General features: G+C 42.8%; 1 protein-coding gene across 2 annotated transcripts in view; it reads right to left on the bottom strand.

Annotated features, from left to right (window-relative positions):
• The window catches only part of LOC117474907 (stonustoxin subunit alpha-like), a 70,606-nt gene extending 56,907 nt beyond the window's left edge, over window positions 1-13,699 (bottom strand). The window contains exons 1-2 of one of the 2 annotated variants that reach the window (XR_004555130.1): window positions 13,575-13,699; window positions 11,473-11,644 (exon numbers count right to left, since the gene is read on the bottom strand). Coding sequence is in view for 1 of the 2 variants with exons in the window: in XM_034120937.1 (XP_033976828.1) it covers window positions 13,575-13,674 (100 nt within the window). In the remaining variant the exon portion in view is untranslated. Of the gene's footprint in view, window positions 1-11,472; window positions 11,645-13,574 lie in introns of those variants that run through there. The other variant, XM_034120937.1, reaches the window with a different exon arrangement.
• Window positions 13,700-26,194: the final 12,495 nt, after the last annotated feature.

The raw sequence follows: 26,194 nt of genomic DNA on the forward strand, positions 1-26,194 counted from the left end.
CCATCAAAATCGACAAAGGGGGGCCAGAGATATGGAAAAAAAAACATTTCACCCAAATGACCCCAGAAGTGGTTTCTTTTTGCTAAATCTCTCTAAAAAGGTCAAATGTCACTTGTTTTGCATCAATCTTGATACAGGGTACTTATTATATGTTGTACTTTGGATTCCTAAAGCTTTTAGTCTACTAACCCATCATCCAAGGGTGGTTTTCACTATAAGTAAAAAAGAATTTTTGGACGGACACTATCATTTACAGTTTTTTACTATGTAAAATCTGAATTTTCTTTAAAATAAAAAACATCTATATTGATTCTGACTTTTCTACATCCAACTCACAGGTTTATTATTACTTTGAGAAAAAATATTATGCCTGAAAAACAGGCTCAGGGCTTAAGAGGTTAAAGAGTAGTCCTACCTTGAGATTTCTTTAAATCAGATTGTGGTTCTAACAGAAGTATTCAGTGTGTTTGAGATTTGTAGGAAACTCACCAGAGATTCTGCTGTTTGTTGAGAAAAACCTGAGATCGTTGATTCTCCTTCAGAGAGAAACAGAGAGAAAGAGTGAGAATTGGGAGAAATAGAGAAATGCTGTCTCTGATAAACTGTTCACCTTTATCTGAAGTCGAGGCATTAAAGTACTGAACACAAAAAGAAGACGGACCGGATCACACCTGTGACGTGCATGGTTGTGTCTTGGTATGAAGAATATGCAACCACTGTCAATACAATCTACAGCTAAAGTTAGCAGAGCAGGAAAGTCAGTAAACAAGTCTGAATTTATCTTTTAATAAATGTGAGGGGTTCTTAGTATCTGCTGACCACAGGTTCTTTGGGGTAGAAGTTAACATTTACGGCTACAACCATCATAACCTGACTCATCTGTTCAACCCACTTATGTCAGTTACGTGCTAATATCAAACCCTGGCCGACCATACCCCGAACTATAAAGCTGAATTCAAGTGACACAAGATTTGCTCTTTGCTCACCGTGAGGTAGGACGCTTTGAGTTGAAAACAGCTAGTTAAGTCTATGGTTACCTTCCCTGCTAGCTTCCTCCGCTTAACAGAGCTGTCTTCTGATTGGTTGCCTGTCGAAAGGTCAGGGGTAAACAAGGTTAAAATGGTAACAAGTTGAACTTTGGGCGGTGCACAACGCTGCATAACGGCTGCCATTCAGATGTCTCTGTGACAAAGCCCTCCATCACCACCACAACCTCAAATATTAACACAAAGATAAGAGCATCACGTTAAACAGCCTGGGCTCTGTGTGCAGTACAATGTTCTAAAGCTAACGTTAGCTAACGTATGTTGAGTGAAGCTAACATTAACGGCTGTATATTAGGGACAGTAACAAGAACAATGTGTCACACATTCAATACTTTTAACTACCATACATTATATTTCTGTATTTGCAGTTTTATTTGGTAGCAATAAAAGCAGGTACAAACCTGTATTGATTAAAAGAAAGCTACTCCTTCTGCTACACGTCGAGGACTTCTTTTATTGGAATAAAATAACCCAACATTACACTTTAGGGTAATGAAGGGTCAATGGGATGTAGGGAGGAAGGGAATGGGGGGATACATTAAGTGTGGGATAAAGGTTAGAGCGGATCTAAGGATGAAGGGGTGAAGGGATGAAGGGATGAAGGGATGTAAAGATGAAGGGATGGAGGGATGAAGGGATGGAGGGATGAAGGGATCTAAGTATGAAGGGATCTAAGGATGAAGGGATGGAGGGATGAAGGAATGGAGGGATGGAGGGATGAAGGAATGGAGGGATGAAGGGATGTGGGGATGAAGGGATGTAAGGATGAAGGGATGAGGGGATGAGGGAATTGACGAGGTAGGAAGGGGAATGGATGTCTCTGTTTTGAATGTGTTTTATGTAAATGTGGTTGCCCTGATGTCATTGGCTACCCTTCCCCTGGTCCGCCCCCGAAGATTGTGATTGGAGCACGCCGGGCCCGACGCGCTCCAATCCCCGCGCACATCCGGCGCACACCTTCCGGAGACGACTACAAAGCCTGTGGACAGCGATCAGCCGGGAGGCTCTGTTATGTGAACAGACGCCTCTCGCTACGTGCTCTTCGGTTGTGATAAATTCTGTTAACCTGTTAAGCCCTGAGCCTGTTTTTCAGGTCTCAGGCTCGAAAATGACATTCCCAGAACAAATGACCATATCTTCCCTTCTAAAAGGGTTAAATTAATAATCTTTTTTCTCAAAGTAATGATAAACCTGTGAGTTGGATGTAGAAAAGTCAGAATCAATATAGATGTTTTTTATTTTAAAGAAAATTCAGATTTTACATAGTAAAAAACTGTAAATGATAGTGTCCGTCCAAAAATTCTTTTTTACTTATAGTGAAAACTACCCTTGGATGATGGTAAGGTAGACTAAAAGCTTTAGGAATCCAAAGTACAACATATAATAAGTACCTTGTATCAAGATTGATGCAAAACAAGTGAAATTTGACCTTTTTAGAGAGGTTTAGCCAAAAACACTCCACCTCTGAGGTGATTTGGGTGTAAATGTTTTTCTTTCCATATCTCTGGCCCCCCTTGGTCGATTTTGATGGTTGACACCTCTTTCTGACCGTTAGAGCCAATAGAATCGAAGGGGGAGTCCCCCACACACACTCATTGTGAAACAAAAAGGTTGGGGCTTTGCACATGTAATTTTGCATTAGAGTGAAGCTACACTCTAGCTCTGACATCTAGAAACGGAAAAACATGGATTATCAGTCTCATTGCTCATGGATTATCAGAAATCATTTCAAAGGGACACAGACACATTGGATTAACCTATGGATTAACTTCAGCAGCGTTTTTATCGTTTTACTGCCATTGAAGACCACTTTGGAGAGACTACAGAGCCAAGGTAAGCATGTTAGCATTTTTAGCTACCTAGCGCCACCTGTTTTGATGTCTGTTTTTGTTTATAACGTTGCGATTTCATATAATTCAGTGATAATGAGGGTACCCTTCGATTCTGTGTCACCTCACGATGTGAAACGATGTCATGGATGTGAAGAAAAGATAAATAATAAGGTTTTGTGAGTGATTTTCGGTGCAGTAATCTGTTAGCATTTTTCGCTCGTTGCTAATTCAGAGGCTCAGTGTTAGCATTGTGGGTTTTATTTTGAAAAAAAAAAAAAAAAGATCAGTTAGATGACTTTCTTCCCGTTACATGGATATAACACATTCATAGTTTATTAAAAGAACATGCCCTCAGACACTGTTTCCTGCAAGATGTTGCGGCAGTGCCCCGGTACCGGGGTCTCTCGGGCTTAACAGGTTAACAGTGGTTAACTCGTGTGGTCCGTAATTAGTGTAGTATTGATGTGATTAGATGTGTTAGATTAGGATAGTATTATGTTGACTGTTGTCTCATAGTATAGCTGTGTTTGCATACAGTCTCTATTATGCCCTTGCGTATGCATCGCACTGCATAGTTTAGCAGATAGCGAACAAAGACTCAGAAGACAGTTGTTGATTTGACCATTTACTGAGGCTTGAAATTGTAAAACTGCAAGAATAAACAGAAAAATACAACACAAGTTACACAATTGAAATAATACTGCAACACAATGCAAACAGAGTGCAGTATAATCAACAGCCTATGCTAAGTATGAGCTATGTCCGTTAGCTTAGCAGCTAGTTAGCTTAGCTTATCTTAAACATTGAAACCACACAATCAACTAAACCACATTTTTGAAACACATAACTTGGCACACAGGTAAGTTTGTATACTTACAGACAGATCTACTCCAAGGATTACAACAAAATGATCTGTGGCATAGAACTGAGCTACGATGTGCTCTGCATGGCTTTGCTATGTAAACTAAAACACAAGAAGGAGAGTCGCGCTATTTGGTGCCTTAAAGCTACAGTACCGACTTTTGCCACTAGGGGGTGCCAATACACTATGGTGTCAGAACAGTCTCCTTTTTGTTAGTTGTATGATTAGTGCATATTTATTTGTATTTAAGTAGGCTCCCTTATTAGAGTCCTCCCTTTGTTGGTTACCCATTTAAACTTAAGCCCTTTTGGCCACTTTTGTTTGTTCCAGGCTCCTTTTGTTAAACTGCTATTTAAATAAACTCTTTATAATTATTACCAATTCCAACTGGTGTATGTTGCTTTCCTCTTCCCCTAGTGGGGACGTAACAGATGAATGAATAGGAAAGTGAGGGTGGGTTGGGGGCAGAGGTTGCGCTAGACTTTTTCGCTGTCCGTCATTTTGACGGAGAGGATCGTAACATTTCCGTCAAAATCCAATATTACCCGTCGGCCTTTACACAACTCTGATGAGGGGGGAAGAGCACGCTCGTGAACTGTTAGCGCCGTGTTATGCATGCCCACTGCACCTCGCGGGAGTGCGCACAGCGTAAAGCCAAAACTCAAAGACATTTCAATGATTTGTACGGCAAAGTTAGGTTTGGAAACGGTATCATTTCCTTGTTGGAGGGCATGCATAACACGGCATAACACCGGAGCCTCGCTGCGGGGAAACTTTGGCTCTGTTCCGAGTTTGTTCTACTCTGTCAAAATGACGGACTGCTTTCAGATTTTTCCGTCATTGTTAAAAAAAATCCGTCATTGACGGAATATATTCGGTTGACGCGACCTCTGGTTGGGGGACTAGAGGTCAGCTGGAGGTGAAGCGCTGCTCCTGAACATAAGTGTACTAATAACATAAATGTATACATGAAGTAAATGTTTATTACTCAGGTCATGGTTTAAGTTTGTTGTGAACTAGACTATATTGAGACAAGTTTATCATTTCTTAAGAGGTGTGAGAGAGTTGTTCCACAATGTTGGCCTGTGTGAACGGACCCCACTGACGGACTGCAGTAAAATATGAAATAGTTTCTTCTAAAATGTTATAAAGTATGACTTTAAAGTAAAATACCTCTAAACTGAACTTCAGTTCTTAAGTAAATGGAGTAAAAGTTACTTTGCAGCGAGAAGTTAAAGGTCGGACAACATTTGACGCGTAACAAAATGTATTTATTGTTAATTAATGATTCAAGGTTCAAGGTTCAAGGTTCTTTATTGTCAATCTGACATAGCTACAGAGTAATTATGCAGTTGAAAATCTTATGTCACAGGCTTCTCCAACAATGCAACATAATAACATAACATAATAACAATAAGAGCAAGAGCAATACAAAAATAGTAATAGTTATAAAAATGAAATAAAGTTATGATGTGGAATAGTGCAGTATGAGTCTATATACAAGTTATTGGAATGATATATATATATTAGGTATTAGATACATACTACTGAGTAGCAGTTGAATGTTTGATGTTGTTTCAACAGTTCAATTGTTTAACAGTCTCACTGCCCGCGGGAAGAAACTGTCTCCGAATCTTCTTGTCCTTGCCCGGATGCTGCGGTAACGTCTGCCAGACGGCAACAGAAAGAACAGTTTGTGGCTGGGGGTGATGGGGGTCTTTGATAATCCGTAGTGATTTCTTCCTGAGCCGCTGGGAGTAAAGGTCCTCCATGGATGGCAGCTCCGTCCTGGTGATGTGCTGTGCAGTTTTCACCACCCTCTGTAAAGCCTTACGATCGAGGTCGGTGCAGCTGCCGTACCAGGCCGTCATGCTGCCAGTGAGGATACTCTCTATCGTGCACCTGTAGAAGTTGCAGAGTATCCTGGAATCCATTTTGAACCTCCTCAGCCTGCGGAGGAAGAAGAGCCGCTGTCGAGCTTTCTTGGTGATGGTGGTGGTGTGAAGAGACCATGTCAGGTCCTCAGTGATGTGGACCCCAAGGAACCTGAAGCTTTTGACTCTCTCCACCGTAGTCCCATTGATGGCGATGGGGGCGTGTCCCTCTCCCTGCTGCTTCCTGTAATCCACAATCAGCTCCTTTGTTTTGCTGATGTTGAGATGGAGGTTGTTCTCCTGGCACCAAGATGTCAGGTTTTCGACCTCCTCTCTGTATGCCGTCTCGTCATCGTCTGTGATCTGGCCGATGACGGTCGTGTCATCAGCAAACTTCACGATGGTGTTGGAGCTGTGTGTGGCCACGCAGTCGTGGGTGAACAGGGAGTAGAGGAGAGGGCTGAGCACGCAGCCTTGAGGGGCACCGGTGTTAAGAATCAGGGTGGAGGATGTGATGTTTCCCACCCGCACTGCCTGGGGTCTGCCCGTCAGGAAGTTCAGGATCCAGTCGCAGAGGGCGCTGTTGAGCCCGAGGTCTCTGAGCTTGATGGCCAGCTTGGAGGGCACAATGGTGTTGAATGCTGAACTGTAGTCAATGAACAGCATTCTCACATATGTGTTCCTGTTCTTCGGGTCCAGGTGTGAGAGGGCAGTGTGGAGGGTGAGGGCTATGGCGTCGTCTGTGGACCTGTTTGCTCTGTAGGCAAACTGCAGGGGGTCCAGAGATTCAGGGAGGGAGGAGGTGATGAATAATTTGACTAACCGCTCAAAGCACTTCATTATGATGGAGGTGAGTGCTACTGGGCGGTAGTCGTTGGGGCAGGTGATGATTGTCTTTTTGGGGACAGGAATGATGGTGGAGTGTTTAAGACATGTGGGGACTACAGACTGCAGCAGGGACCTGTTGAAGATGTCTGTGAACACCTCTGCCAGCTGAACTGCACACACCCTGAGAACACGGCCAGGGATGCCATCAGGTCCAGGAGCCTTGTGTGGGTTAACCCTTTTAAAGGATTTACACACATCTGCCCTATTTAAAACAAAAGGGCAGTGTAGCTCCTGGTCCCTCTGTACCTCCACAGCCTGGCTGCTCTCAAAGCGTGCAAAAAAACTGTTTAGCTCATCTGGGAGAGATGCGCACGCAGACACTCCCGCAGCACCCCCCGCTGCTCCTTTGTAGTCAGTCATTGTCCTTAGTCCCGCCCACATATTCCTAGTGTTACAGCCTTTGAAGTCAGATTCCACCTTCTCTTTGTACTGTCTCTTTGCATTTTTTATTGCTCTCCGGAGATCATACCTAGACTTCCTGTACTCCTCCAAATCTCCCGCTGTGTGCGCGAGAGTGCGCGCTTTCAGTTTGCCGCGCACCTCACCGTTTACCCAGGGCTTTTGATTTGGGAATGTCCGTACAGAAACCTTCGGTACCACGTCATTTCTCCATCTGTCAGTAAATGTTAATCAATACACATCAGTATCAGGTATAATGTTTTTAAAACTCAAAGATTATAAAACTAATAGTTAAAAAAAATGTTAAAATAAGCAGGAAGCTGATAACCCGGTTAAAACAACAGGGTAAACCGATTACAATGGAAATAAATTCAAACTTTATCTGAAAAATACAAGATTTTACAGTTATACTTTTTCCTTTCAGCTGTTGATAGATCTTCTTTAATCTCCTTATTCTCATATCTGTTGTTCTGATTCAAATAAACTTTCCATTATTCTGATTTACCAGTCACTTTTACGCTGCTATGGAAATTTTTGCACATCATCTTTTTTTATATATATCCTGCTTACTTGAAGTAAACGGTTATTTTGTGTTTTTTTGTAATTATTGAGTGTTTTTGTATTTTAATGTGTTATTTTATACCTCTGGACTGTGGGAAACAGTATTTCGATCCTTCTGTGTCTACAAACATATTCTGAGATTGACAATAAAGTTGACTTTGAAAAATGTATTGTTTTATTGTATCATCCAGCAGGAGCCACCGTATCATTTCAGGACACTCAACAATACAATAAATCATGAACAAAATTCACATCAAGTTACAAATCTCAAAGAAAATAACATAAAGAGCAGAATTAACTTGGTCTGAATAAGATTACTTTGGCCTTACAACACAGCAACAAAAATCAGCAGCAAATCACAAATGCGGTTCGAATACAAAAAATATCCTGACTTAACTCCTCTGTTCCTCTGGCTTCCTCCTCCCCTCGGCCTGATCAGTATCACTCAAAATCCTTCCTTATACCTTTTTTCATTCACATACTTTGTCTCTTCTGGGCCTTTTTCAGCTCTTCTCTTTTTCATAGTCTGCACTGATGTTGATTTTGTTCCTCTTTCTCCCTTTGTTAGAGATTCAGGACTTTGAAGCAGGTCTTCTCCTCTGCCTACTTTACCCATGAGCTCTGCTTGTCCTCTCATGTCCATCAGGTACTCAACTCGTTCCTTCCAGCCTAACTTGGCCTCAGATTCCTCTCCCTCAATAAGCAGGTCAATGTACTCTGGAGTGGAGAGAGGATTTGGCTTCAGTGCGATCTCTCCTAGTCTGTTCAGACACTCAGCAGCCCTCTTCATTATATTCCCCACTCCAGTCTGAAGACGCTGATATTGAACCTTCATTCAGGCGATCACTTCCTGAACAGTTCCCTTAGCCTCTGAGGCCTTCAGGTACTTTTCTTTCAGCTCCTGCACTGTTCGCTTTACTTTAACCTCCTTATACTCCCATCTGTACTTTTGGTTAAAATGTTGACTCCAATGACATTTGCCTTTACACTGAGTACAGTTTCCATCTGATCCCATTGCTACACACTTCATTTTATCTCCATCATTGGCATATGCACATGGCCAGTGACAGGTGACATTACACACCTGACAGTTGGTGATGAAGTCTCCAGTGCCAGATATATCTTCTTGAAAAGGCTTTATGAGGACTACTTCAATTTCAAATTTCTCATTTCTGCTGCTCTCTGCTTCATGCAGTTTAAGTTGTTCAGTTGTCTCTTTAATCGTCTCAAGCTTGGCTAACCCTACTTTAACCTGCCTTTGCACATTTTCAATTGAGATCTGGAGCTGATTTCTTTCTCTGAGGACTTCCTTTGTCATTGTCAAGCTTTTAGTTGTTAGCTTATCAGAAGCGACAAAGAACCTCTTCATGCTTTCTGCCCCCATTTGCCAGAACATCTGATCAAAGCTTCCTTTTTCCTCCTCTCCACTCGAGTCAGCAGCAGCAGACGACTGGTTCTGTGCAAACAATGCAGAATTATTGAATTTGAAGTGAACTGGGAGCCCGTCTTCTGTTTTAGGACATGGGACGCCTGAAGCTTTGATCGCCTCTAGAACTGGTGGGCGTTGGCCGTCTGCGAAATGTCACCAGAACCTGGATGTTTTCTGCCACATCTTTGCCAAAGATTGAGAGCACAGAATCAAACACATACTTCTGTGTTGGTGTGAGCCGAGCCAAAGAAGCTGGAACTACAAAACACACAGCGTCAATTTCAATGACGCCACTCTGGCAAGAGAAGAGATTACGAATTTGTTCTGTGATCTCCTTGTCTCTTTTTATTCCTCTTGTATCTCCAAAACCTGGAGTATCAACAACGGTCAGAGAGAAAGGGATTTTAAAGCCCTCTTGGTGGTTGATTTTGTACACAGTGACTTCAGAGGTCTGACTCTCAGCTTGAGATCTCGACTGATCCTCGTCAACTAACTTGAATCTGAAATCGTCCTTCCACTCTACACCAACTATGTAGTTGATGAGTCCATTGATCAGAGTGGACTTTCCAGATCCAGTTGCTCCGAGAAGCATAATGTGCGATTTCGTGTCATGCTTTCTTCACCAAAGTTGTACCTCCGGCATCCATCAACGTCCATGTCTACTTCTGTCAGAGGCAGTTTGTAAACTGAGGGAGATTCAGAATTTATCCTTTTGCTTTGACTTTTGAGGAATTCTTTAAGATGTGCAGGTTTTTTTGTGCCGACATTAACAGCGATGCTTTCTTTGCTTCTTCCAGCTGCACCACAATCACACCTGACCCTGACAGCGTATTCTGTCTCTGGCTGAAGTCCTGAAATGATCGCCTTCTCAGCTCCCGCCATCATTTGCTCCCAGTGGAGATCTTCCTCTTTCACCTGTTGGTCTGGTTTGGCGTACTCTACGATGTAGCTCAAAACGTGGACATCTTGTCCGAGCTCAGCAGGTTTCTCCAAGCTGACTGATATCTCACGTGAGGTAGATTCAACGTTGGGTTTTCCAGGAGGGCTGCAGGGTAAGGTTTTAATGGATCCACTGACTTCATTGGCTGGCCCGGCACCTACTGGTGTCTCTGCCCTGCATCTGAACATGTACTCTGTGTTAGGACTCAGGTCGCTCACTGTGACTTCTTCAGCTTTGGATGCTGTCTTTTGTTTCCAGCCGTCCTCTCCACTGACACAGTACTCAACAGAGTAGGAGGTGATGTCCTCAGCTCCAAATCTGGGTGGAGAAATGTTCAGCGTCACACTGTTGTGGTTTATATCACTTCCTGTTACTGTTGCAGGCTTTGAAGGCGGCTCAAAGTTCTCATTGACAGGAAAGCCGTCTTTATAAAGGTGGATGCTGGCACCTTTCTGTGTCTCGTTTGCTAAACCCACTGTCAGAAATGTAATGTTCTTGTTATCCTTGTTGGCCTCTGCAAAATCACTGAAGAGCTTTGCTTTATGCCGCATTGCTTCCATTTCTTTTCTTGAGTTGTACCATTGATCTGGTGGATGTGGATCTTGAGCCACATCTGGTTTGGGTGTTTGTTGAAGGTAGTTTGATAAAGTTGAGAGGTACGGTTCATCACTTCCCAGCGAGGTGAAGACAAAACACACAGCCTCCTCTGCTTTGAAGCTTTCTTTGTACAGGTCTGTTTGAGATGAGATGATCTTGGTGTTTGTCATCATGTTGGTCAGAGACATCACGGTGTATATTTCTCTCTCCTTACAGTCCATCCACTCGTTCAGGTCCTTGCTGTTGAAAGGAGAAAAACATGTCTCCCTCAGGATCTCTGCGAGCACAGCTTCTTCTTCTCCTCCTCCTCGGATTGATGGCAGTTTCTTTGCCAGGGTTCTTTGGAATTCCAGTTTGAACTCAGAGCACTTCTGTTTAAAGGTTTTGAGTTTTTTTACAATCTGTGGGAACTGCTGTGCAGTTTGGGTTCTCAGTGCATCATTGAACCTCATGTCCAGGTCACTGAAGTCCTCCAGGACAGTCTGACATTCTTCAACTAATCCTATACTTATCTGACGGAAGGGTTTAGTGGTAGTAGAATCTAAACATGTCAGAGGCAACAGCCAGACCTTCACTGGTACTGCGTTTTCCCCGTTGGCTCCCAGCAGCTTTGGCAGACTTTGGTACACCTCTACTGCCTCCTGAAAGGATGTAGGAGGTTTCTGAACAACAAAGTCTCCAAAGAATCTGCAGGACAGTTCCTCAACATTTTCTTTGTCCTCGTCTTCCATTTTCAGCGATCCTTCACCTTCTGTTGAAAGGCAGGGAATTTTCTTGATCATCGCCTTCAAGTTGCCTTGAATGTCTCTATGGTTCTCGTTGACAGACACCTCACGGTCAAAGACAAAGAAGGCTTGAGCCCCATAAAGGATACCTGTGACTACATGTGTTGCTATTCTTTGATCAAAGACATACTGATGTATCACATTGTCTCTTCCATGATGATTAATTGACAGTTCGTGGAACTTTGTGGTAGTTTTGTACTTCAGTGTTACTCTGGCATGATATTTGGAAGTCTTACTATCGTTGAGGTATATGGCTGATCCTTCAACCTTTACCAGTCCACCCAATAAACTTGCCTTCAGCGATGCTTCAACATTTAGTGCTGAAGATTTGTCCTCAATTGATTCAGATGCAACCATATCACAATCATTATAGCTCTGTGGTCTTTCTTCAGTATGTTTTTTAAGGTTCTCACGGTCCCACAAAGTGATTCCTGAAAAAGAAGAACAAAGAACCAAGCTTAATACACACTATCTTTAGGGGAAAGTCATATAACAAAATATAAGTAAAATGCCTTCCTGTGCAGCAGGAAACAGTTGGATCTGGGCTTCTACAGGTGGTCAAAAATTAAGATGGTCCCTTTTCATCAACGTCTGGAGTATACTAGATAGCTGGTCTCCATGCTGAATTAAAATGAGACCTGGATGCCCCCCATCAGGACACCAAAGCTGATACTTGGCTCATGCACTGATGGATGTTTATTAAAATATTTGAAGAGAATTGGGGCCAAGTTGTTGCTTGTCTTGCTCTATGTTTTTAAAGAATCCTTTGTTAAATGCCAACTTCTTACTTTCTGTCAGGCCTCTGTCTGTTATCTATACTGAAACAAAGATGAGGATTCCCTCAGTGGTGCTTCCTGTGTAGTTCCCTGAATCTCACCACTGTTACGCTAACGACACGCAGATTTACTCCTTCAGTTAGACTAAATGTGATTGGTAATATTAGTACTCTCCAGAGATGGAGTACTCGAGTCCCGGACTCGGACTCGAGTCGGACTGGAGTGGCGCACTGATTGACGCGACTCGGACTCGTGAATTCTCGCGCACGATGACTTGGACTCGTGAATTCCCCCCCCCCTCGATGACCCGGACTCGACTTGTACATTGACGCTCCGACTTGGACTCGAGCAAGTTTTCTCTGGAGTCTGATGTCCTCTATCCTGGCGTGTGCACCTGCGAGGCGAGTTCACGTACTGGGCCCCGCTATTCCAGTCTAAAGATGTCTAGAGACACACCCCACATCGTGCTGTATGCTTTCACACATTCTGCTTCCACATTGGGAAAGAGCAGCGCAAAATGCTCGTTATGTGGAAAAATGATTGAAGAGAAGGCTCCGTAACACATTACTCTAAGGATCGAGTTTTAAATATAGTTAGACATATTAAAGGTCATTTACAATAATAATAATAATAATATTAATATTGGTAATAAGCTTTATATATTTGTATAGCACCTATTACAAGAATTGTAGCCAAACTCGCTTCACAGCAGTTCAATAGACACATTAGTATAACATGACAAGATAAAAGCAATGTAGAGGAGCAGCTACATTTCAACACATATATCCGCGAAGATTAATACATGAAGACTTGTGACTCTGACTTGAACTCTTCTTGGGTGACTTGGACTCGGCCTCGAACAGGTAATGATGACTCGGACTCGACCACTCCTTGGGTGACTCGGACTTGGACTCGGACTCGAACAGGTAATGATGACTCGGACTCGACCACTCCTTGGGTGACTCGGACTTGGACTCGGCCTCGAACAGGTAATGATGACTCGGACTCGACCACTCCTTGGGTGACTCGGACTTGGACTCGGCCTCGAACAGGTAATGATGACTCGGACTCGACCACTCCTTGGGTGACTCGGACTTGGACTCGACTACGACTCTGCCTAGGTGACTCGGACTTGGACTCGAAGAGTGGTGACTCAAGAGTGACTTGGACTTGTGAATTGGTGACTTGACTACAACACTGGTACTCTCCATTACTGCCTGTATGGATGTCACTTAACTTTCTTCATCTAAATTCATATAAACAGAGGACTTTCTTAGTGTTCCTGGTAACTTTGTGTCTGACATAAATCCTGCATCAGAACCCTGGCCCCCCAACGTCAAACCCTACTCAGGAAACCTGGGTGTGATCTTTGACCAGAATCTGAACTTGGGCCTCACATAAACAAGCTAGTCCAAACCTGCTTCAACCAACTCTGCAACATCACAAAAGTAAAATCCATGCTATCAACCAGACATCTGGAATAACTGATTCATAACTTTGTATCTGTGTGTTTCCTTGTGGGGGCAAAAAGAATGAAAGAAATGTTGTTGTTCTGTATTTAAAAAAGGTGATATTTTTTCCTCACCAGGGACGAGAGAGTCGTTGCGGCAGTCGTACAACATCCCAAGACCGAAAGGCCGTCCGAGCGCCGCCACCTCCATCGTCCCCCTGCCTTTAGAGGTCATCGCTCCGAATGAACTGAAAATAATCGAAAACAGCTCGTTAGTTAACTTCAATGATTTGGTAATCATGTCCAACCATGCTCTCATTTTGATTAGACCTTTTTACTCAACAAATAGACACAAAAACTCCACGAATTGACACTAACTCTAATCAAGCACAAATTCAAAGATAACTTTTATAAAAGCTACTTGAGCTGCTGTACACATTACTATACTCTCGTCGTCCATCATAATCCATTATTACATGTTACTTTTTATGATAAGACATATTTAATTTACATAAAATGCCATTCATGAATCACTCATCTTATAAAATAATGAATAAACAGAACAAGCTTTTCATTTATTGAGAGGGGAAGTGCTGTGATTGGCATAATTGATGTTAACCATTTATGTAAACAATTGTGTCACTTTCACAGCTTTATTCCACTTCTTTCCAAAGTCGCACTGTTGGAGGAGCCTGGGTCTTAGATTGTTATTGCTAAAACCAGTGGTCGGTGTGGGCCACTATTCACCGCTACGCAGTACCGGCACTTCCACATTTTATTTGTTGGCGTATCGTGACTTTTATTTGCGTACAGGATGCCGGGACTCTACTCAGCCCTCTAATGGGGTATTTCCACCATGGCGCGGAGCGCTGTTTAAGCGTGCCGTGTCGTGCCGGGCCCGTTTTTGGTTGCGCTTCCACTAGGCCTAGTTCCGGCCCGGGGGTACTTTTTCACCTCTTTTCTGGCCCGACAAAAAAAAATCGGGGCCAACAAACAGGGCTGAGTCGGGCTGAGTTTGCTAAACTAGAGAGAGAATCGCTGGCAAGGAGGCTACAACTACAACAAGATGAACATATTTGACCGTGATTTAATTGTAATACACGTTTCAAAATGATGCCGAAGTAACAACATACTGATACCGGTTAGTAAAAACCATGAATTAATGCTTTGGCAAGTCTGCAGACAGACGGCAGACGAAAAACCTTTTTTTGCGTGTTTTCTAGATGGAGATTAGCTAAACTAACTCAATATATGCTCCGACCGTCCACACTCACAACAACGGCCTATACAGACATAAATAAAGCAGCGACTGTACTCGCCATGACACAGACAGTCTGTGGTGTGTACTTGTTTAACTTTTGTCTAGTTTCTGAACATATATAAGGAGCTGTGAGCTCTGAGTGATTTTTTCTCGCCGGTCAAATGTCTGGACAGAATTTATTTTACCGGACACATTTGAAACTTACCGGTCATGTTTCAATAATAATAATAAGAATTGTGTAGCAGAGTTTCCGTTAGCAGGTAATTACCGGACTATGACCGGATATGCTGATGTTTAAAACTCAGTTAATGGGAGTCATTTTTATATTGCTTCAGTTTATAATCGTAACAGATCGAAAAATTCAGATTCCACAAACAACATAATAGTTACATTCAAACAAACTACTTGTAGTAGATGAAGTACATTATTCAAAAGTTTACATTAACTTTGGATAATAACACGGGAAAAACGGATCCTCTCTTTTCCTCTCTCCCTCTCTCTCTCTCTCCTGACAGCCCGTCAGTTTCTCATGCAGCTCGCTAAACAGTGGGCGGGGCTTCAGGTGATTATGCAGAGCTGCGTATCTCCGTCAGACTCAGCAGCTGATCAGATCTCCGATCGCTCTCTTGCGTCCGGTTATACTTCACTCGCGTTTATGTCCATATCGATCAGATCCAGCTCTCCTGATCGGCCTTTATATATATACACCGATCAAACTATTAAGAGTGAATATCGGCCGATAATGACCGGCGGCCAATCGATCGGAGCATCCCTAATTATTACCGGACATTTTGAATTTACCGGTTTTTAATACATTTTACCAGCTAAAAACCAGTAATTACCGGCTAACGGAAACCCTGCTATAGATATATTTTTGGTATTTCAAATGAAGGGCAGTGTAATTAAACCTGGAGCAGACTGAGAAGGACTGTAATAATTGTTTACTGATACACATGCTAATACGTGAATAAGGGCGTACTGGCACTTTTATCCCCACTTCAAATTCTGGCTAAAACTAAACTACAACTGTTGTGCATATGATGATAAAACCATTTGATCTTTGAACCTTTTATCTTTAACCTGTTAAGCCCGAGAGACCCCGGTACCGGGGCACTGCCGCAACATCTTGCAGGAAACAGTGTCTGAGGGCATGTTCATTTAATAAACTATGAATGTTTTATATCCATGTAACGGGAAGAAACTCATCTAACTGATCCTTTTTATTTTTTTTCAAAAGAAAACCCACAATGCTAACACTGAGCCTCTGAATTAGCAACGAGCGAAAAATGCTAACAGATTGCTGCACCGAAAATCACTCACAAAACCTTATTATTTATCTTTTCTCCACATCCATGACATCGATACACATCGTGAGGTGACACAGAATCGATGGGTACCCTCATTATCACTGAAATACGAAATTGCGATGTTATAAACAAAAACAGACAGGTGACGCTAGGTAGCTAACATTCAGACCTTGGTCTCGCCAAAGTGGTCTTCAATGGCATTAAAACGATAAAAACGCTGCTGAAGTTAATCCATAGGTTAATCCAATGTGTCTGTGTCCCTTTGAAATGATTTCTGATAATCCATGAGCAATAAAACGGATAATCCATGCTTTTCCGTTTCTAGATGTCAGAGCTAGAGATAGGTCCACTCTAATGCAAAATTACATAAGCAAAGCCCCCACCTTTTTGTTTCACAACGTGTGTGTGGGGGGGACTCCCCCTTCGATTCTATTGGCTCCAACGGTCAGAAAGAGGTGTCAACCATCAAAATCGACCAATGGGTTCCAGAGATATGAAGAAAAAAAAACATTTACACCCAAATCACCTCAGAGGTGGAGTGGTTTTGGCTAAATCTCTCTAAAAAGGTCAAATGTCACTTGTTTTGCATCAATCTTGATACAGGGTACTTATGTGTTGTACTTTGGATTCCTAAAGCTTTTAGTCTACCTTACCATCATCCAAGGGTAGTTTTCACTATAAGTAAAAAAGAATTTTTGGACGAACACTATAATTTACAGTTTTTTACTATGTAAAATCTGAATTTTCTTTAAAATAAAAAACATCTATATTGATTCTGACTTTTCTACATCCAACTCACAGATGTATCATTACTTTGAATAAAAATATCAGGGCTTAACAGGTTAAGTAATATCAGTACATTTCCCAGCCCTGATCTGAACGTTGGCAATGTGGGCAATTCACATGGCCCATCACAACATATTTAGATCAGCTACTGCCATCGCTTAATGTCATCTTTTATTGCTGATCTGCGGATGGCAGATATGATGTCAAACATAAGCTGATGGCTGACACACACACACACACACACACACACACACACACACACACACACACACACACACACACACACACACACACACACACACACACACACACACACACACACACACACACACACACACTTTAGCATTTCAAAGTATTGCTTGTTCATACATTTGAATGTTGGAGCTTCACTGTGCACTGATGAATGATGTATGCAGGGGCGCGGGAAGGGGGGTGCTGATGGAGCGGAGCACCCCTGACTGCAAATGTATTTTATTTTTTATTTTATATATATTTATTTCATTTCATTGTGCCTGAGATTATATTTTATATTATATATTATTATTCAAATGCTGATTTAAAACTATATAATACATTATTTTGGCTCAGGGAAGAAAAATAATAAAGATGTGGAAAAAAAGTTTGTTGTTAGTTTTTAGTCGGCTACTTTTAACGTGACACACAACACCAGTAACTGACATGGCGCAAAAACGAATATCGGAATTTTATCTCTCTAAAAACGCTAAATCTGCAAAAAATATTGAATTAGAAGATGTAGGGGCAGGACATTTGTCTACCACCACAACAACCACCAATGAGCACCAGCCTCCTAGCAGCAGCACCGAGGAAACTGGAGCTAGCAGTTCAGCTGTGGCTAACGCTAGCCATGGCCACACACCAGGTGGTGCAGTTGACAAGCTAGACCCGACACCTAACGTTTTGGGGTTTGATGAGCCGTGTCGACCAGACATAAGTTTTACTGCCAGGAAAATTGGGACAGAGAACTTCGAGCGGTCATTTCAGAAAAGCTGGTTTACCCGGTGGAAATGGGTGCATTATGTCACGGAGAAAGACACCATTCTTTGCTTCACCTGCTGCAAAGCCATGGAGAAGGGCTTAAGACATAATGACAGAAAGACAAGTTCATTTACAGTAGGAGGCTTTTGTAACTGGCGTAAAGCAACCACAAAGTTTAGCCAGCACGAGTTGTCTGATATTCACTCAGAATCGGAGAGAATGCTTTCTTCGCTGCTCAACACTCCCATTAATGCTCTACTGTCGGAGATTGTTGAGAAAGAGCAAACAACGGCCAGAACAGTCCTAGAGCTAATATTCAGATCAGTAAGATTCATCGGCAGCTTAGGACTATCATTAAGAGGCCATAACAATCGAGATGGGGTCCTATGGAAACTCATGATGGAGCGGACATTTACATTGCCAAAATGCCGGTAGTGACTGCAGCGAAGAGACAACTGGATGTCCGACACGGTACAAAATGAAATACTGGAGATATTCGCCCATGCTGTTCAAAGAGAAATCGTGTCCGAAGCGAGAGAGCATTCTTTCTATGGTCTTACTGCAGATGCGACCACTGATATAAGTACATCAGAGCAATTTTCCATTACTTTGCAATACGTGGATTCAAAACTTGAGGCAGTGAATGCTTTCCTTGGATTTTACAGTGCACCTGATTCAACTGGAGAAACACTTTTTTCTTGCATAAAGGATGTTTTTCTGCACTTGAATTTGCCACTGGAGCGTCTCAGGGGATTTTGCTTCGATGGTGCTGCGAATATGTCAGGCCGCATCTCGGGTGTGCAAGCCAAACTGAAAGAGCAGTGTCCATCTGCACTATACGTGCACTGTAGTAATCATGCACTTGATCTGGTATTACAAGAAGTGGCGAGGGAAGTTCGTGTTGTTGCAGACACATTAAACTTTGTACGGAGTGTCTCAGTGGTGGTCGGGGAGTCATCAAAGCGCAAGATGCTGTTCCAGTCCATGTTTGGTGATGATGAGGCGGTTTGCAACTTGCTGTCATTATGCCCGACTCGGTGGGCCGTACGCACAAGGGCGATTTCACGCGTTCTCTCCTCATATACAGCCCTTTTGCAGACACTGAAGATGCTTGAGCAAGACAAGACAGTCAGGGCAGATACTCGGGCAAAAGTATCTGGTCTATACAAACAAGCCACAGAAGTCAAAACATACTTTGGCCTTTTGTGCTGTGAGGCTCTTTTTGGACCATGCGAGACCGTAGCCAGAGCTCTCCAAAGTGAGAAGGCAAGTGCGAAGGGGGCACTGGAGTGTGTGAGTGTGCTACTACAGTGATGCATGGACTGAGAGAAGATGGATTTATCCAGGAGATGACTGCCAAAGTGACTGCTTGTGCAGAAAGAAACAACCTGAAAATGCCCCTTCCTCCACAAACCAACAGAACCCCTGCCCGATTAAGAGATACGGAGGAGACAGAGGCCATCGTGAGTCGTGACTGATGTAGGAGAGCAGCAGTGGCGGCGTGAGTTCTATGAGGCCTTGGATCTTGTGACAACCGAGCTGGATCGCCGATTCGACCAAGAAGGCCTACAAGTCGCTGCCCTGAGAGAGCAAACTGTCATCAATGCCGCAAACGGAGAATACTCAGGCATGAGAGAGATCACTGCTGCACAGGTGCCCGATCAGTTCGATAAATCTCGTCTACATATACAGCTCACATTGCTGGGTGACCTCTCCAAGACAAAAGGACTCAAGACAGCTCAAGACGTTGCAGGATTCATCGGAGCACTGCATCCTCAAACCAGGGAACTCCTGACAGAAGTGGAAAAGTTGAACAAACTTTGTCTATGTCTACCTGTCTCTGCTGCTTCCTCTGAGCGTTCCTTCTCCACCCTTCGCCGCCTCAAAACCTGGCTTCGGAATGCACGTACACAGTGACATTCTTGATCGGATGGACATCCAGCCACTGATGAAAAGATTCATCGACAACACCCCTGAACAGAAGTCCACATTTGGGGTCTTCAAATAGGTAAAACATGCATTATTAATCATTTTTGGTTATTTGCTGCCGCCGTGCATAATCTGTACACTGGTTAATATCATGTTTGTGATATTTGAGTTATTGTGTTATGGTTATTGCTGCTGCCGCCGTGCATAATCTGTATTGGTCAATATCATGTTTGTGGTATTTGAATGATTATTTTATGGTTATTGCTGCTATAAATTCCACATTGTTGGTAAAATAATATTTTACATCTTTGTAGTGTGTGTGTGTGTGTGTGTGCGCTCGCGCTCTTGTGCGTGCTCTATAGTGCCCGTAATAGTGTTCACTGGAGTCCATTGTAATGCCACTGTGTGTGTGTGTGTGTAGTTTTGCCAACCCCCGCCACCGCCGTGCTGTCCAGTGCGTAATTAGCACATCGGACAGCACCTCAGCACCCCCACTCAAAATAACTTCCCGTGCCTCTGGATGTATGTGCAGAGTTTGACCCTGGAAGGCTGTTTCTTCTGCTCTGAAATGGAATATATTTGTTACATATTAATAGAATTTTAGATTTTTTGATTTGATTTTGGATTTGTGAATGGGAGAAGTAGTAGATGGAAAAAATACCAAACACTAATTATTCAAAGTAGAGTATTTCATTTTATATACGGTAATACTAAGGAGGCATAAGCCTCTATGATGATATAATGTTTGACATTATTGATATTAAAAAAGTGATTTGTTTTCCATGTCATTCGTGTGTTTTTCTTATCAGAAAGTGAAGTTATTTATTTGTAAGCTCCAAATCCAAATGTTTCCCTCAATGGCCTTTGTGCCCTGGCATGTGGCCTTTGCGCCCTGAAAAAATGTTTGACACCAAAGGCCAAATGGCCTTGCCCCTAAAATGACGAAAATCCAAGCCTGGACCCAAGACTACTACACTACTTCAAAGGGACCTCAAAATGAATCAAGACATCACTTCACTCTACTAAACAGAGTGCATCCTTTGTGTATATTTCCATCAACACATCAACCTGTACTGTATGTTGTATTTCTTTCTGTTTATGTGTATCAATCTGTTTCATACTACAGAGCGAGCTGCATGCTGTTATCTTTGCTGGGTTTAACATCCCATCAGCCTCCTGTCAGGTGCTGGTTCAAACCTGCACCATGCTGCCCTCTGGTGGCTGCTCACACAAACTGCTCAGGGCTAACTGCATACAGCCTGACATCACAAACAATACCCACAATACACTTTTAGGATCCACATCCAAGAACCTCTCTAACAACGACACAACTCATTGGGGAATGGGAAGCAACACAAAATCAAGTGGTTTAATGACACAATGACAAAACACTAAGTAAATGGATGCAAACAAATGAACCTTCTAATTAATCAATCAATCAATGTTTATTTATATAGCCCAATATCACAAATGTTACATTTGTCTCAGTGGACTTCACAGTTTGTACAGAATATCAGTATGACAATACGACACCCTCTGTCCTTAGACCCTCACATCGTACAAGGAAAAACTTCCAGAGAAAAACCCACAGTTTAAAGGGGACCTATCATGCTATATTTGAATAATATATTGTAGGGCTATACCTATATAATACATGTCTGTGAAGTTTCTTTTTCAAAATACCAAACAGATCATGCATTTTAGCCATGCTTCATTTCGCTCTATTTGCTCTTTTTTAGCCCTGTTTTTGCAGGGGCTGATTCTGTGAGAAGTCTTCTTCGCTGCTTTTGTGGCAGACAAACAGCACCACTTACAGGCCTGGCCTATGTACTACAGCGTCTCCAGCGCTTTCGAACGGCAATGGCTGTGGCTCTCTCCTCCTGATAGGTGGAGAGTTGCCCATATAGGCGGAGCTCCTCGTTTCTGACGTCAGAACAATTTCAAATCTGGATCAGTCTGTATCAGATCCGTTGCAGCCCTGTTTTTAGAGATTTGGGTATGGAGGAAAAGAGAGAAATTGTGTTTTCTGACACTTGGTGAGTTCCCTGACACACCGGGGACACATATTCATGTATAAAAGACGTACAAAAGTGCATTTTGCATGATAGGTCCCCTTTAAAGGGGAAAAATGGGAGAAACCTCAGGGAGAGCAACAGAGGAGGGATCCCTCTCCCAGGACGGACAGACGTGTGACGTGCCGTGTGTAAATCGAAGAGATAATACAATTAACAACTAAACACAGAGCCAAGATGGGTGCAAAAGAGGACTACTTAGGGTAATATTTGATTAATATTAAGCACACAAAACCTCACTGAATCTAGTGGTTAAACAATTAAGGACCAAACAGCCAAAACAGCACTTACTGCGGTGACATTAGCATAAAGCTCTCTGAGCAGGGTCAAAGTAAAACTGTTGGCCCAGTCTTATAATAAACACATTACTTCACGCACAATGTCCAGAACAAAGAGTTAACCAGGTTATTAACAGAAAACAGTTTGCGAGCACAAGGGATGCGTGGCGTCTAACACCGATTCAGCGCCCTGACTGCCGGCTGTCCACAGCTTATATGGGCAACAACAGCAAGTCGTACATCTTTGGTAGAGTAAAGTAATCTGACAGACAGCAAGTCTCCTCCTGCTCTGCTTCACTTAATGCAGTGAAGGAGGAAGCAGCCTTTGCATGTACCAGCATGTTGTTGTTCATACCTGAAGATATAAAAGGGAGGGAACCATCACATACCTTGATAGGGTGTAGCTGGCTGAGAGCAGGTAGGAAGGGAACATGCTTTACTGCACAAAGAGGAGCAGTGTGTGTCATCTGTGGATTACAATATGCAGTAAGTAACTGAAGTAAAATGCTAATTGTTACAACAATATTGACAATTCAATAATGTCATGTATTATAATATAACACATATGAAATCCATTTTCCTGCTAAATTAGTCCCCTTACTTTTGATACTTTAATAGTGAGATTAAAGGTGGGGTAGGTAAGAATGGAGAAACCACCTCGAATACGCTAGAATTTGAAAATACACAACCGAAAAGAAAAAAATCTGCCCCTTCCTTCAGGGGTGCTGTCGGCTGTGCGTGGTGATGAAAAGCTGGTTCGAGGGCCCCCAGTGAATGTTTGCCTAGGGCCCCCACACACTCTAGAATCGGCACTGCATCCGGATCAGATAAAACACACACAAACACCCACACACACATACTCTAGATGTGTTCCCCACCCTTATGTGCCCATCCCCCCATGTGAATCACACCTGGCACACACAAACACACACACACAGAACAATTTGACACATTTCCCGCTCTTATGTGCCCATCCCCCCACATTAATCACACCTGGCACACGCAATACATGTTCAGTGTCTATTCTTTGTATATTTACCGCAGTGTTTCATGTATACCAGTAGTCTGATGCAATATTTACAGTTTGAAAGGGTGTTAAATGAAATTTGGTGATGATTAATGGTTTTTGTGTTAATGTAATAGCAGTTAAAACAGGACCGGTCAAATTTGATTATTGTCTTTTATTGTGATTGTAGTAATGTGTCTTTATGTGATTGTAGTATTTATTACATGTACAGCACTTTGGCCCGACCAAAAATCGCTTTTAAATGTGCATTATAAATATGCTTTATAAATAAACTTTGATTTGATTTGATTTGATTTAACTGTAGGTTACTCTGAGTGACAAGCTTACAGTTAGTGAAGTAACACTTTTTTTTTGTGAGTCACGACCTGGCTGTTTCATTCTAACATAACGCTCCAAATATTACTGTTTCCACTCGGACTTCAATACAGCTACACCATTGTTTGGTTTCCATGGTAACGCGTCTCTTTAGTGCAACTCTACCCTCTGTTCACTCCTTTCCTATAAATTAAACTATACAGGTCCAGCCCACACATATGACAGCGCAGTTGCTCCATCATTCCATCTCTTATTTTTTCCTGCTCAATACGCTCCTTGGCCCGGGACACACATATTTATTTAGATATGTTTTAAACAAGTTTAAATAAAATATGCATAGTCATTTAATAAATCCTTCCAACACACATTATAACAGTTCTGTTTCATATGAGTGTTGAGAGCTGTATCCATAAATCTCTTAATTTTGACCTCAAAGTGCACCAGATTGATGCATTTAACTTCAATTTAAAGAAAAACATCTTCTGTTGTAACAACAATAACATTATAAATAGTAACATAGCTGAACATGGTAATGCACATTTAGCTTTGAGTGTTACTGAACTGAGATGTTTTCATTACATGAATTAAGGTGACTGAGGCTTTTTAACATAGACTTTTCAGTGTCCCACATTTTGCACAGAACTGTCCCACATTAAATGCAGATTGTCTGAGACAACTTGGCACTAAGAGTACTGATATGTCTACCATTTCTTTTATGAGTGTAATATCTGCATTTTCTCTTTTGGTTTGATTAGGACACATCCTGGGGATTTCAGAATGGTACTGGATTTTGATTTATTGTATCGGCTTCATATTGCAATATATTCCCGAAGTCTGAAATGCAAAAAATTTCCCACATTAGGGCAATTCACCCTACATTTAATCATTCAAACAAAATCATATTTAGTTTATTTTTAACGAAATAAATGTGGTTTAATCCACATCATTTACTGTGTTAATTGTTTACTGTATTATTGTTTAACTTGAAGGTGCCTGATGTGAACATTTCCAGAAGAACGTCTAGCTTGAATGGCCTTTGTATGTATACAGTACAGTATAGCCCAACCATTTACACCTTTTTTCCCATCAAGAGTTTGAATTGGTTTTCGGACAAAATTAACATGGGATCACTCCCGTCACCGGACGTACTTCGTCTCACTGGAATATTAACGGTCATAGTGAATATAAAATCGTCCCCATGTATCCGGCCAATGACGGGAGAGTTTTGAAAGAGACAAAACACTGTTCCATACATTTAAAAACACTTAAACAATTAAACAATGTTTACCCCAGGATTCAGGCACCTTCCCTGGCTTGTAAAGTGCAGTTATGCGCCCTGGAGGTATTCTACAATTTACAAAATGTATACCCAGGATTCAGGCACCTTCCCTGGCTTGTAAAGTGCAGTTATGCACCCTGGAGGCATTCTGCTATTTACAAAATGTGGCACTCTGAAGGAAAATGGGATGCGCAATGCCCGCCATGCTGCTACCCAGTAGTTAGCCCCGAGATCCCTCTCCGCATAACATATACAGCCACCGGCTGTACTGTGGTAAGTTAAACACATTTACTCTGGTTTCTAAAATAGGGGGACGCATCGGGGGTCTCGGGGGGGGGTCCCCTGGGTCCGGTAAACAAGAGGCCCAGAGACCTCCAAGAGGTGTCGCTGAAGTGGGGACTCTGTTTATTTCACACTTCCAGGACAGAGTCTGGCAAAATCCCGTCTCTTTGCCGGCCTACAGGCCCCGAAAGGACGGCCCAGAGACCTCCAAGAGGTCTCCCTGAAGTGGGGACTCTGTTTATTTCAGAACTCCAGGACAGAGACCGGGAAAATCACCTCTCTTTGCCCGCTCACAGACCCCCAAAGGACGGACTAATGACCCCCAGCATGTCCCCATAACAGTGGCACCTCCATAACCTTGCACACCGTGAGTACCCGGGCCCCCGCAGTTAAGCACTCCCCCACGGACTAAACCCAGGTATTCACACCCACCAGATGCGCCCTGGAGGTATTGCACTATTTACAAAATGTATACCCAGGATTCAGGCACCTTCCCTGGCTTGTAAAGTGCAGTTATGCGCCCTGGAAGTATTGTACTATTTACAAAATGTATACCCAGGATTCAGGCACCTTCCCTGGCTTGTAAAGTGCAGTTATGCGCCCTGGAGGTATTGTACTATTTACAAAATGTATACCCAGGATTATAATAATAATTATAACAATTTATTTGAACAAAAACTATATACACGGTATACATATTCACAATGTTTAGCGGGGTTCCGGGGACCATATTAGGCGTCTAATTCGTACGGTGCACCAGGACAAACAGGTTGAGTCCACGGCCCCTGCCCCATCATCAGGAGTGTCAACCGGCCCCGGTCCCGACTTCATTGGCCTCTTTCCCTCCCGCTTCCGCTTCCGCTGCTGCTGCCGCTCCAATGACCCATCAGGTTGCTCGTGCTCTGAAGAAGAGGTATCGTTGGGGTCTTGTCTGCTGCTCTCAGCCCCGGAGCCCTCTTCGGAGGTCTCCCCATCTGACAGCGGTAGACATCCTTCTGATGCTGATGCAGCTGCTGCCGCAACCGATGACGCCCTGAACATGGAGCGGATTTTCAATGCCTCCTTTATTCCAGGCGCATTCGCGTACAACCGGTCCGCCGTGGTTACGTCGTGACACATAAACCTGGCGAGAATCGACCGGCTTTCTGGATCTTGGTGATGCTTGATATTGTCAGCCAGGGCAGTGTGCAGGATTGTGAAGGTGACGGCTGTTTCTAGCCCAG

This window comes from Trematomus bernacchii, unplaced genomic scaffold (assembly GCF_902827165.1).
Source record: "Trematomus bernacchii unplaced genomic scaffold, fTreBer1.1, whole genome shotgun sequence".
Taxonomy (NCBI): Eukaryota; Metazoa; Chordata; class Actinopteri; order Perciformes; family Nototheniidae; genus Trematomus; species Trematomus bernacchii.